Source organism: Poecilia latipinna, unplaced genomic scaffold, assembly GCF_001443285.1.
Source record: "Poecilia latipinna isolate Pla-1442-1.1 unplaced genomic scaffold, P_latipinna-1.0 Scaffold2150, whole genome shotgun sequence".
In the NCBI taxonomy this organism is placed as follows: Eukaryota; Metazoa; Chordata; class Actinopteri; order Cyprinodontiformes; family Poeciliidae; genus Poecilia; species Poecilia latipinna.
In genome coordinates, this window is record NW_015114766.1 from 49144 (window position 1) to 62101 (window position 12958).

At 38.6% G+C, this 12958-nt stretch overlaps 1 protein-coding gene across 2 annotated transcripts in view; it reads right to left on the minus strand.

Annotated features, from left to right (window-relative positions):
• The window catches only part of kntc1 (kinetochore associated 1), a 30679-nt gene extending 17816 nt beyond the window's left edge, over positions 1-12863 (minus strand). Inside the window, exons 1-34 of one of the 2 annotated variants that reach the window (XM_015017493.1) lie at positions 12171-12863; positions 11912-12058; positions 11465-11585; positions 11147-11262; positions 10850-10928; positions 10607-10684; positions 10480-10514; positions 10266-10376; positions 10042-10135; positions 9575-9627; positions 9376-9488; positions 9159-9213; positions 8975-9073; positions 8843-8886; positions 8684-8746; positions 8514-8589; positions 7488-7613; positions 7221-7387; positions 6985-7096; positions 6726-6869; positions 6579-6635; positions 6293-6367; positions 6084-6203; positions 5496-5639; positions 4286-4381; positions 4048-4151; positions 3843-3945; positions 3617-3751; positions 3400-3519; positions 3078-3150; positions 1841-1908; positions 1456-1757; positions 1185-1357; positions 797-897 (exon numbers count right to left, since the gene is read on the minus strand). In XM_015017493.1, coding sequence (XP_014872979.1) covers positions 797-897; positions 1185-1357; positions 1456-1757; positions 1841-1908; positions 3078-3150; positions 3400-3519; positions 3617-3751; positions 3843-3945; positions 4048-4151; positions 4286-4381; positions 5496-5639; positions 6084-6203; positions 6293-6367; positions 6579-6635; positions 6726-6869; positions 6985-7096; positions 7221-7387; positions 7488-7613; positions 8514-8589; positions 8684-8746; positions 8843-8886; positions 8975-9073; positions 9159-9213; positions 9376-9488; positions 9575-9627; positions 10042-10135; positions 10266-10376; positions 10480-10514; positions 10607-10684; positions 10850-10928; positions 11147-11262; positions 11465-11585; positions 11912-12049 — 3495 coding nt within the window. In that variant the 5' untranslated portion in view covers positions 12050-12058; positions 12171-12863. Of the gene's footprint in view, positions 1-796; positions 898-1184; positions 1358-1455; positions 1758-1840; positions 1909-3077; positions 3151-3399; positions 3520-3616; positions 3752-3842; positions 3946-4047; positions 4152-4285; positions 4382-5495; positions 5640-6083; positions 6204-6292; positions 6368-6578; positions 6636-6725; positions 6870-6984; positions 7097-7220; positions 7388-7487; positions 7614-8513; positions 8590-8683; positions 8747-8842; positions 8887-8974; positions 9074-9158; positions 9214-9375; positions 9489-9574; positions 9628-10041; positions 10136-10265; positions 10377-10479; positions 10515-10606; positions 10685-10849; positions 10929-11146; positions 11263-11464; positions 11586-11911; positions 12059-12152 lie in introns of both variants that reach the window. The other variant, XM_015017494.1, reaches the window with a different exon arrangement.
• Positions 12864-12958: the final 95 nt, after the last annotated feature.

Genomic DNA, 12958 nt, shown 5'->3' on the forward strand with positions numbered 1-12958 from the left:
ATGTAAAAAACAAAAAAAAAACTCTCTTTTTTTTTTTTTTTTTCCAAAAAAAAACCAAAACCAAATTTTTTTTTTTTTTTTTTTTTTTTTTTTTTTTTTTTAGGTATTCATATTAACTTATTTGTGATAAACCAGAGTGACTTTAACATACTGCACACATTACCAGGGCAAATTTAGCAAACTCAATTGTCCCTTCCAAAAGTATTCAAAGTCTTCGAATCTCACACGGATCCCCCACACTATTCAGATTTTTATTTGCAAAATTAACTTTGAATGGTTATCTGGAATGGTTGCAGCAAGAAGGTTCTGGGTTCGATTCCCAGCCCTGGTCTTTCTGCATGGAGTTTGCATGTTCTCCCTGTGCATGCGTGGGTTTTCTCCAGGTACTCCGGTTTCCACCCACAGTCCAAAAACATGACTGTCAGGTTAACTGGGCTCTCCAAAATTGCCCCTAGGTGCGAGTGTGTGTGTGTGTGTATGCATGGTTGTTTGCCTCTGTGTTGCCCTGCGACAGACTGGCGAACTGTCCAGGGTGAACCCCACCTCTCGCCCGAAACGTTAGCTGGAGATAGACACCAGCAGCCCTCCCGACCCCACTGAGGGACAAGGGTGTAAAGAAAATGGATGGATGGATGGATGGATGGTTATCTTCAGCACAATTATGCTCATGTTAGTCTATGCTACACAAAATCCCAACAAACGCACTAAAGTTTGTGGTTGTAACGTGTCAAAGTGTGAAAAGCTTCAAGGCTTATGAATACTTCTGCAGGCCACTGTGTCTAGCAACAATGCTGACCTTTGCGATGAAACCGTAGTCGTCTGATAGTTGACACTGATGATACACATCCATGGCGATCCGTGTGCACTTGCAAAGCTCCAGGCAGTCCAGCAGCAAATCTGGAACAAATTATTTATTTATCCTCTGGGAATTTGAAACATAAAATCGATCGCATGCTGTATTTTAAATTTACTATAGGATTTTCTTTTTTTTTTTTACATGTTTTTGTACTAATGCTATTTACATTATAAAAATGCATCTGAAACACACACAAAAAAGGAGATAACCAATGAATGCAAGTTATGCAGAAAGTGACATAAAATTCAGCTCCAGTGAGAATAAAGACTGACCTTTCCAAAAATAAAACCCTGTTGACCAGTAGGAAAAATTTACATTCAGATTTTACCAGAGTTGCACAAAGTGATGGCTTGGCAGGCCAGATTGTGGATGACTGCAGGCAAATCCATGCCTTCAGGAATCACCATGGGAACATCCGCCTGAAGCATCTGGCACAAAGTCTTGGCAGCGGTGAACAAAACCTTCCCTGTGTTGCTGTTGGAGTGGTGCTCATACAACTCACTGACGACACAAACAAAAGACAAACATTAATGTTATGTGATCCTCACTGCTTGAACAGAGTTCTGATCATCCACAGGAAAGTCGTCTGGCATCCCGACCTGAGGATCTTCAGGGCCTTCTCCACCTTCCCCACCCTCAGCGCCCGCAGGCCGAGGTCAGACCACAGTTCCTGTTCGGTGCGCTGCAGCTGCCGCCCGAGCCGCCGCAACCCGGCTTCTGTGGAGATGGTCTTGGTCTTCCCGTCGGGATCATTCGCCACAACCGGAGCCGACAGAGCCTCCCCCTTGGACGAGCGGCGAGCTCGCGTGTTTTCGTACGCCGTGATGTGATGATCCTGGATTTGCTTCCTGATGTTTGGATCTTCGTAGTTGGAAGGGGTGAAGAAAACATCAAAATCCTCCTGAGGAATCAGGTAGAGAGGCAGCAAGTTACAACTTAACAGTTGAAATGTCATTAAGAAATACACCAGATAATGAGCGTCACCTGCAGGTGTGCGATCGCCTTGAACATGATGAGGTTGGAGTTGCACTCTATGCTTTTAAGAGCATCATCTGCAAATAAGAAGAAAAAAAAAAACTGGCATTAAGACTGGTTAGTGTAGGTGTGAATTTATAACAACCTTCTTGTGCATGTTGCAGATCTCTATGACTGTTGGAACCTAAAATATCCAGAAAATAAACGATAATTAAACAAGGTAACGATAATTAAATCCATGGCTACAACCTAAAGATCTGTAAAAAAGAAACTATTTGACCTCTTAAAGATTCACATTTTACTTCTTTCAGACAAGAAAAAATATCTAGAGTAAAAATAAAATGCCATTTCAAATTGATGAATTAATTTAGTTAGATTTGAAGAAAAAAAAATGCTCCATAAACATAATAAAAAGGTTGTGCCACCACTGGGAGCAAAAACTGCCATCAAGCATTTTTATTTAATTTATGATGATTAATGAGTATTTTTTTACATCACTGTGGAGGAATTTTATCTCACTCTTTTTCACAGAACTGTTTTAATTCAGCCACGCCGCTGGATTTTTGAGGATGAACTTCCTTTTTATGGTCATTATGCAGCATTTTAGTTGGATTTTATTGTACAGTCATGCATTTACTCAGGTTGTTTTTGTCAGATTAAAATGCAAAACAACAACATAGGAAATCCTTATGGGTGATGGGACTATATTTTCACATCTTTAGCTGTGATTGTGTTTGAACAGAGATGTTCTGTGGCAGTTTTTCATATCAGACTCTGGTTTATTTTTTTAAACTATTTTCCAAATGAAACTCTCTGAAGCATTTCAAACTTGTTTAGAAACAATGTAAATGGCTGGAAGTTTTTAGTGAAGTCCTATTTAGAGGCATCTGGTGGATAAAAGTATGAAGAGCAGCTTGGATCTACGGGTTAAAACAGGATCCTCCATTAAGGCTGCCAAATCTACAGAGTTTAATCATGTGACCGTTGATATATATATATATATATATATATGTTCTGATGTGCAGTGGAGTGAAAAGATCTTACGTTTAGTTAACTAAATTTCCAAGACACTTAAAATATTCATCTGTGACCCATAATCCACAAAATTACAAGAAAAAAATGTTTGCAACACTTCAGCTTTGTCTACTGAATCTATACGAGTTTCAAAATGTCTCCAATTTGTTCATGATACTCAATTTTCTTTTAGATGCAAGTGTATCCAAATGACATTTTCTGAAACACTTACGTTTCTGAATGAAATGCAGATATTTTAGAGCCTCCACCATCACCTGAGCTACGGCCATCTGGTGTTTCTTGTGCTGGTAAAGACAAGAAAACAGAACCATCGAGTTCATTTAATGGAAACAGTGATCATATGCATATTGTAAGGTTGTTTTTTTTAATGTCCTTCTGTTTCAGATTTTTCCCACGTTTAAAGGGAGCTCTTGTCCATCAGCGCTTGTACATGTGTTGTTTATGGATCATTTTAAACCGCCAACCAAAGCCTCCCATAAATACAGATGGAATATTAATCAAAAGTAAATGCATAACACCTCTCCTCCTCCCACCTCATCAGATATGTGGACTTTATCCTCCAGCTGCAGCCGAGCCCACGACGTGAGTCGCTCGATCACACACTCCGCCTCTGCAGAAGAGAGCCTCTTAAGGACAGTCAGGACTTCCTCGGTCTGAAAGCAGCACATGAGACTTTATCCAAACTCCACAGAAATGCACACAGATAAAAAGAAAAACAAAACAAAAAAAAGAACTCGTGTTTTAGCTCACCTTGCCTTGGCCTATCAACTGGGTGAGATACAGGTAATTTATCTGTGTTGTCGGCAGCTTGTAAGCTGCTGCTAAGGTCAGGGAGTCCTCTAAAGACATGGGCAAGTCTTGCTTCAGGATGTATCGAATCAGTGACTGCAGAAAACAAGACAACAGACAGCAGCTGCTTGGTGGTGTTATAAAGCAGCGGAGGCGCGCCTCGTAACGTTGATTAATCTGTTATTACCAGAACTTGAGTGCCGTTGGAGAGGTTGAAATTGCGGATGCCGTAGCCACGGAGAAGCTTCCGAATCTCCATCAGGCGGTAGCTCTCCTTCAAAAGCTCCTGTCTGAAAAAAAAAAAAAAAAAAAAAAAAAAACTGTTGAATCTCAATTTATTGGTGATTTTATTTTGACAGAAATGTCTAGAAGTGAGGGTTTTACAAACGCACTTTGGTCCATCCATCTCCAGGTACTGCTGCACGAGCCTCTCCACCACGTTGCTCCAGGGCACCACGGCTTTCTGCATGATCTCCAACACGGCATCCACCTTCAGCTGGGAGCAGATTTTTACAACTTCAGACTTTCTTCTGTCTGCATTCGTTTTTTCTGCTGCTAGAGCTGACGTTCTTCCATCCAACATAATGAAGTTAGATGTGCATTGTGATGTGTGTGATGTGCTTAACTCACATCAGTGTCAGTCATGCAGCTGAGCACAGCCACTGCTTTGCCTTCCCATCCAGTGAAAAGGGTTGTGGTCTGAGAACTGCAGCGTTCCAGCAGATCCTGGAGAAAAACACAGCAGAGAGGGCGTTTAATGACAATAGAAACATTTAGCTTAGGAAGAAGTTACTATATATTTGCTTCTACAAAAAGTTCATACATTTCATGATTCAAATCTGGATTTTTTTGTTTGTTTGTTTTGATAAAATTCTGGATATTTCACCTTTGAACCAGCTGGAAGAATAAGGCTGTGGTTTTTGCCCAATGATTTTATGGACTAATTTAGATCATCTCTATTTCAAAATCTATAACTTTTGGCATAATCAAATAAGGAATGAGGTCTCTTAGTCTAAAAAGGCAAAGTTTGTGAACTTTATTACTTTTATTTTCCTTGTACCATCTCAGAAAATAGCAGTGCCTGGTCTGGTATTTTGATCGACTGTGAAATTGCAGATCAACCAATCAACAGATTTAGGGTTGTTATGAGAGGAAAAAAAAAAACAACAAGGTGCAATCAGTCAGCAAGTTGAAAAGCAAAACACAAATGGATAAAATGTAAACTCAAAGATGAATAATTGAGCAAATATGACTTTTTTTGTTTCTTAAAGGGCCTGGAGATGACGCGTTGTGAACTGGCGTTCTATAAACAAACTGAATTAAATTGAAATTGAGCCATGTAACATAAGTCAATTAAAAACCACAGCATTTATTAAGCAATAGCAAACTTTTAGAAAATTTAACAGGTAAATTAAATCATACATTTCTGCATACTTAACTATATCTGTTCTCTTCTTATTCAGACCTGGAAAATTATGAAAGCAAATTCCAGACTCTGTTTACACCTCTTTGAATTTCTAAATGTATTTAATAAAAAAAAGTGTGGATTAATAAAAAAAAAAAGTTCTTTGCATTGTCAAATATGAAAGGATATTTTTCAGCTGTGATGATGCTTTTTGTCTGAGTAAGATGTAATTTGAATATATGCAGCAGAAAAGGATCATAAATAAATGTGACACTGGAGAATTGATGTTATTCCAAATAATTCAAGTATTTAAATAAGGGTTTACATTTATTAAATAAATGCTGTATTTTTTTTTCTTTTTAGTTAGAATATCTGTTTAACTGAATATATATTTAATCTTGGTTAAAATGGTGCTTATTGGTAGAGGCGTTTTACCTTAATGTACTGTAGCAGTAACTCATCAAAAGGAAGCGCGTGCTCCTCGGCGTATGGCCGAACGCTTCTTTCCACTGTGGCGGCAATCAGCTCTGGAGCTGGAACTTTGTCCAGCATGAAGAACGCCACACTCAACCTGCTTCCCTGTTAATGGTGGGGGGAAAAAAACCCTCGTAAATAACGTTTAGTATATGCAGCAACTGAATAACGCAGAAAAACATTATTAAAGCATTTACAAAACATAAGAAACAAAGTGAGTCTGAGTTACATACTTGGAATTAAATTTAGGAAGATGGGACGTGGGAAGGACAAAAATACAAAAGAAAGAAGAACACAATGACGGAGCGAATAACTTAGAAAACACAAAGAAAGAAGGAAGGAAGCAGCCCTAAACAGATGCAATAAGGAATAAAAAACGGGAACTTCTTTATCCAAACTTATCTAGACCTGGAAAATACTTCTGTGAAATTCCTGTGTTTTTCAGACTGCCACTGAACCCTGTTCAAACTGGGCCGCAACTTTAATAGCGGTCGAAGACATAATCCGTTGTTAAGTCTGGACAGAGCAAATCTCCAACAACAAGCAAACCTTTTCAAAGACTGAGAGCGACAGCCTGCAGCTGTACTTGTGGTGAAGGTCCAGCAGCTGACGGAGGTTGGACACAAGAGATCTGAGGCTCTGCAGCTCATTTGCACCATCACTGTCATCCTTCAGAGACACGGTTAGCAGAAAAATAAATATTCAAATATTCAATTTGTACGTCAGGGTGAGGAAAATACAATAAAAATGTCTCTTACAATGGATTTCATCCAGGTCCATAAAGAGGGAAGCCCAATAATGGCCAAATCCAGCCCATTCTGAGGCCAAGACCCCTGAAGGATTATTAAATTCATCACAATTAATCCGTATTATAAGTCGCTTTTTTCATACCATTACCTTAAGAAATCTGAAGAAATTTCTACACAGTGTCTAAATATGCTACTGCAATAATTCATAACCAAGTGTAACTAAAGACACACCAAAAATCTAACAAAATGTCACAGTAATCATTATTTAATTAAATGAAATGATCGTCTAATTTACCTTTTCAGTTAACTCCAGATTTCTTGCTTTCAGCTCGAGCCATTTAGCCAGGATTCTCTACAAGAAAGATTATTTAACTTGAATAAGCTTCATACACAAAGGAAGGTACTTTTTTTTTTTTTTTATTTGAAAGTGAAGTCATTCCACCTGTCCTCTTGGAAGGACTCTCCTCACAAAAGGGACAAAAACTGTCCTAAACCAAGGACAGAGGTCTTGGGATGGCAGGTCCTCTGGGATGGCACCGAGAACTGCTTCCAGACTCTTCTCCTTAAACTCCAAAGCGATCTGTCCCTGCAGAATCACACATCAAGTCCACAGAAATGTCTCGAAAGTGCTTCCGAAGTGCAGCTTTAAGTGCCCTGCTGTTGTTGCGTGAACAAAGCCTTTCTCGAATTATTCGTGCTACCTCGTATCTCAGCCACAGGAGCTGTGCGCCCCTCATGTCTCCCTCTCTCAGGTGGGTCAGAACGTCTCCCAGAATGTCGGTGCTGTTCAGAAACTCAATCCACGCGATCCCGCTGCAGGTGACAGAGCAGCACACCAAGTAACACGGAGGAAATATGCAACAAACCGTACACACAAAATAAGGCGCACGCTTTATGACAAAATATAAGAGGTAAGGGAATAAGACATTGATTTTACTTGAAGTTTTCCACGCCATGGAGGCTGCAGAACGTTGCCAGTCGAGCCAAGGCCTCTTGGATCTGTAAGGAGGCGTACCGAGAGGCAGCGTGGTTTAGCATCTTCTCTGCGGTGTCAAAGGTCGGCCACGGAGCTTTGAGGCAATAGTCCACCACATACTGCTCATCCTGCAGAAACAGAGACAGCCTCTGTTAGCGTCAGCATTCGTATACTGAAATAATCTAGATAGAAACCAGAGTCAAAAAAAAAACAAAAACAAAAACGTACTGTGATTTTCATCAGGTTTGTCTTGGCCTCATCTACGAGTTCGGACCAGACTTCCTGTCCGTATCCACCCACTGACGCCGAGGCCAGCTGCTCCAGCACAAAGTCAAGCTTCACTTTGTAAACAAGCTGCACAAAAATAAAACCGTCAGCCCACAACCACCTTCATCAGAGCAGCAAACCAACCAAAGCAAAAGCACAAAACTCAAGTGTAAAAAGACAGCTGCAGTAGCATGACCTCACACGGAACAAAACCCTGATTCGATGCTTTGTGCAACCTTCTTCTTCAACCTGCTTTACTTGTGGAAAAGCTGTTCTGATGAACTGGTGATATTTCCATAATTATCCAACTGACTGACCACAATAGTCCTTCAGACTTGTATTAAAAACCCCTAGTATTTAAAGACTTCATAAATAGCATTTACTCTAACAAGGCTTCCAGGGGGAAATAAGCCCATAACATCACATCCTGTGGAGTATCTGCACTTAAAAGTAGGATTGGATGAACTTGAAATTTTAATCATTACATATTGTTGCAATTATAGTGTTCACGATAAAAAAAAAGTCTCAAAAAAAAAAAAAAACAACAACAACAAACAAACAAACAAAAAAAAAACAATGAGAACCTGAATGAATTTAGCAAAAGTACCTTAAACACAGATACTTACTCTAAAGAATAAAACTCACTCATTATTGAACAGGGCACTAGTACTTTAAGTACTGCATTTGTAAGACTAAAAAAACCCCACATATCTCCATATATATTCATATTTTTAAATAAATGTACTTTTACTAATACTCCCACTGAACAAAGAAAGGAAAAAAATAATAATTACAAGCAACAGTCAACCGTATGTATATTTCTTCAATATCTTGAAACATGTTTCAAGATATTTGAAATATATCTTCCAGACTCGTCCCCTCAAGCTCCAGAGAAACTCTAGAGTTTGGAGGAGCATTTCTGCTGTATGTAACGCAACACCAGAAATGCTGTTACGTTACTTTCATTTACAAAACACATGCATTTACCTCCAAATCAAGATCAAATGTAATCGCAAACTTTTCGGCCTCCTCAAACATGTGTTTGTGCAGAAGCCTGCTCAGCCTAGAAACAGGGAAGGAAAACACGGATCTAATATTAGTCTTGTGGGTTACGACACACAGTCCACCCAGAAATCCATCAGATCATACTTGGGTACCTGTTCTCGGGTAAAGCCTCAGTGAAACATCTGACAACAACAGATACCACAGCCTCTCCTCGGCTACGTGCGGAGAGAATTTAAGAAAAATAAAACTTCATTGTAAAAACATGCAAGCGACGGCTGACATTTTTTTGAAAATAACACACAGCGTCTCACCTTTCCGGGTTCTCACAAATCCCCTCGACCAAATAAATTGTATCCTAAATGGAAACAAAATTCATTGTAATGTTGGTAGATATTGTACAGCGTACTCTTATGTTATGCCTGAAAAAGGTTCGACTTGCTCACCATGTTTGTTTTCATCTGGACAAGACAGGAGACCGAGGAGACGTCAAGAGAGTAGCAGACACTCATGGAGGGCAGACATCTGATTTGAAGGGAGCTGATCTGAAAAGTAAAAAAGCAGTAGATCTTCAGAAAAGCAGTCGGTAATTGGCTTTCCGAGTTTGTTCAGAGGGAACTGTGCAGCCACCTGACTGCTGTCTTGCTTCGTCAGAGTAATCATCTTCATGCTGCTCTTGTCTTGGCTGCAACCAGCAACAGAAAACATTCAGCTTGGCGTAAAGATTCAGGTTTATATTTGCTACACTGGCCAAGGTTATGCGCGCAAACAATAAGTTGGACTTCAGAGACACATCTCTATGTGTAGAGAGAGTTGCACGACTTTATTACGGCAGACTCATACTTACATCACCATGGAGGCAGAGCCACACTCCGTGGTTAGTTCAAAGTCGTGAATGGCCAGCTCTGGCCAGCAGCGGATCATGACAAGAAAATGCAGGTCCCAAACGCTCAGAACATCCTGATGCAAATTTACAACACAAATGTAAAACATTCAATCTGCCGCCTGCAAAGCAAATCTTAAAGACCCTAAAACATCGAACTCACCTCGGAGTCCAAAATATACAACAGATTTTCCATCACTACCAGCTTTCTCACACCTGTAAAAATAAGACGCAAGGTAAGAACAAGAAGCTCATTACCATTCCACCTCTACTTGTGTGTCAGACATTTCTGTTAGATAGTTTAGCTAGCTTCAATGCAGTTTCTTTTTTTTTTAAGCGTATGAAGCATTCTGCACACGTTGACAGACCACACACTGCAAACTTGCAAACTTATTCATAAACTGAACTTTTTCATACTTTCTAAGCGTAAACTTCAGCATATTTTTGTGTGCACTTATAGTTCAGATAAATACATTATGGTGCATCATTGAGAAGCAGGAGAATGAACTGGTGTTTAGTCCCTGGTAGTCAATATTTGTAGAGTCATCTTTTTCAAGGCATTGCACTGACTTGCCTACAATTTAAAACTTTTATAATAAAAACCATGATTCTGCAAAACAATCACCTTACCAGGAATTAGGCTGTTGTTGATGGACTGAGCAAAACACATCTTTGCCTGAACAGGATCCATCTTCCAGTGAGTCACAATATTTTCTTTGTCCCCCTGCCAAGTTTTGACATGACAGTAAATTTTTGATTTACTTTCAAAGATTTCACTTTGCTTCTATTTGCATGAATCCAATGATAATACACAGATACAGTGAGTAAATCAAACACTTCTTTTGCACACTGACCCCAATAATTAGATTGATTTCAAGGCCAAGACTGAAGATCACTGCTGTACTGCAGCCCTCATCATGGTAATCTTCAGTAGAGCAAAAGTCTACCCTGATGAGACTCTGGAGCTGAATATGGGAAAGAGAGATTGTTACTTATGTGTCATTTAAAGTTGTTTGGGGTTTTGTTAATTATCCTGTCGCGTAATGGAGAAAAAGGGCCTTAGCTCACCTCTTTCAAAGCTCCCACGTCCATATTTTCACATGCTTGCATAGTAAAAGGGTAAAATATAGTTTACTGTGTTTAAAGAGTGGCTCCAAATAAGTACTGCATAAAATCCAACATAAATATTCAATACCTGTCTCGATCTTTGTCAAAGCGAGGTTTGAAATGTGGAAAAACCCATCCTTAATAAGAAGAAAGACATGGTACATCCCTGTCACAAGAAACAAGATTTGAGATTTCTAGTAAAAAAAAAAAAATATATATATATATATATATATATATATATCACTTCACTTTGTGCCAAAATATTCACTAAATTACAAGAAATACACAATGTCTATTAGAGATTCTGCTCTAAATAGTATAAAAACTTTACCAGAAGATGACTGGTCCTCATTTAGGATGAGATAGCGGTAGGTTTTCTTGTCTTCACTGGATGGTTTTTGAACCAAAGCCTGCAAATTTCAAACACAAGGCAGCACAGAGATGAAACATAGAAAGAAAAACTGAGAGGAGAGAGACAAAAAAAAAGACAGATTCTAGTTGTTCCTCTGAGGAAGAAATATAAAAACAAAAATGTCGTTTTCAAATTAGATGGTGATATTTAATGTAAATCCATTACAAATAATATGTTCTAACTCAATGACCACATTAGAAAAACAATCTCCCTTACTCTGGTAAAGAGGATTCTTTTGTGTGGAACATAGATCAAATGAAGGTTTCCATTTCTTTCACAGACCACCAAAAATCGTCCATCAAGGCAAACATCAATGGTATCCACATCCGTTTCTAAAAAAAACAAAACAAATTATAGACAGGCTTTATAGTTTTCTTTGAGTTCTGACCTACTCATTTTGATTTGGACATTTTGCCTTTTAAGGTCTTAACACCAAATGCGGTGAAACAGTTATTTAACTTTAAATTCAACAGAAAGTGAACAACAATAATTTTTGCCAACTGATCTGGTAAAAGAAAACAAGTAATCATTTACCAAAGTGGAGAAGGAGAAGAATGGTCTGATAGTTCTGATCAAATAGAATCACCGTCTTGTCAATGACAACAATACTCCAATTGGAAGAACCAAAGGAGAAAAGCTGGGGGTCTGCAGGAACCTGCAAAAAGCATTCCTAATAACTCATCTCAAAACAATGGCAGGCTGCAATGTAGAAGAGTCAGAGTTTTGGCAGTTCAACTAAAGACTTAAAAACCTCATTAAGATTAATATGATTTATATTTAGAGCTTCCAAAAATTGCAAATAATAAATTAAATGAATAAAGCAAATCGTAAATCCAGTTTAGGATGAGTGGAACCCTTCTTGATGGGAAGCAAAAATCTTAGCTACGCCCCTGGTCAAAAGTGTATTAGGAATAAACAAAGCACAAGGACTTCAAGAAATCATGACCAAGTTCTTGTAATGCAAACATTTGCACTAATTACCTTATCGAAGGAGGAGATTTTGACCAAAGTGTCAACCTGATACAAGCCGCTTCCATGTTCCTCTCCTGACACACTGTCCAGGCGGACTGTGTTTGTGTCCTCGTTGGTCAGGAGCTCAACGTCACTCCACGTCGCCATTTCTTAAAACTAAGACAAAATATGAAAAACAGATAAATATGTGTCTCGAAATGTTCCGTACACTAGTTGACCCTCTACTAATCCAAGTGAATGTTGACGCTACCCTGACGATAAAACAAACCTCAGCGATAAACTTTGAAACCAATTAAGAGCAGGCGTTCATATCAAAGCTGTCGTCTTCTATCCGATGGGATATGTAGACGTTAACGGCGAATGATCGCTGTACGTGTTATTTCTAGGACTAAAATATGCGAGTCCACAACATTAGCTTTAGAATTTGGCGGGTCGTTGTATAGTCGTTAGGAGTCACTTTGGTTTTTGACCCTGCGTTTTGTCTTCCAGGTGCATCTTCTCAAACAGCTCACGAAAAGCAATGCTTATTTAATAATGATATACGTTCATTGTCCACACAACGACACACACTTTAATTTTGAATTTGTTTAATGTATACATTTCAATATATCAAAGGGAATTCGTTTAAAAATACAACTAATGTGAAGGCTTATTTGAGCCTGTTTAAATCATTGAAGGGTAAAAAGCAATTGCGCCCATTCCGCGTTGCCAGGTTTGATTTACATAGTTATATTTACAAAAGTAACTTTTTCATTACATCCAATGCTTTTTCATTCTCTATCAAATCAGTTTATTTTGACATGCAACAGCATTATAAAAATTAATTAGACGTATTATGTCAAAACACTGCTGTCAAAGGGCACTAGTGCTCAAATGCAAAAACCTGTTCAGCGGTTTTTAAAGGACTTATTTTATTTGTTTCGTCAATGGAATAAATACCCATTATATTTATATTCATATTACTTTGAAACATATGTTTAAAACATTTCTAATGATCCCGTTTCTATGCATTATTTAACAACACTGACGATCTTAGTGCAATGAAAGCATATTTAC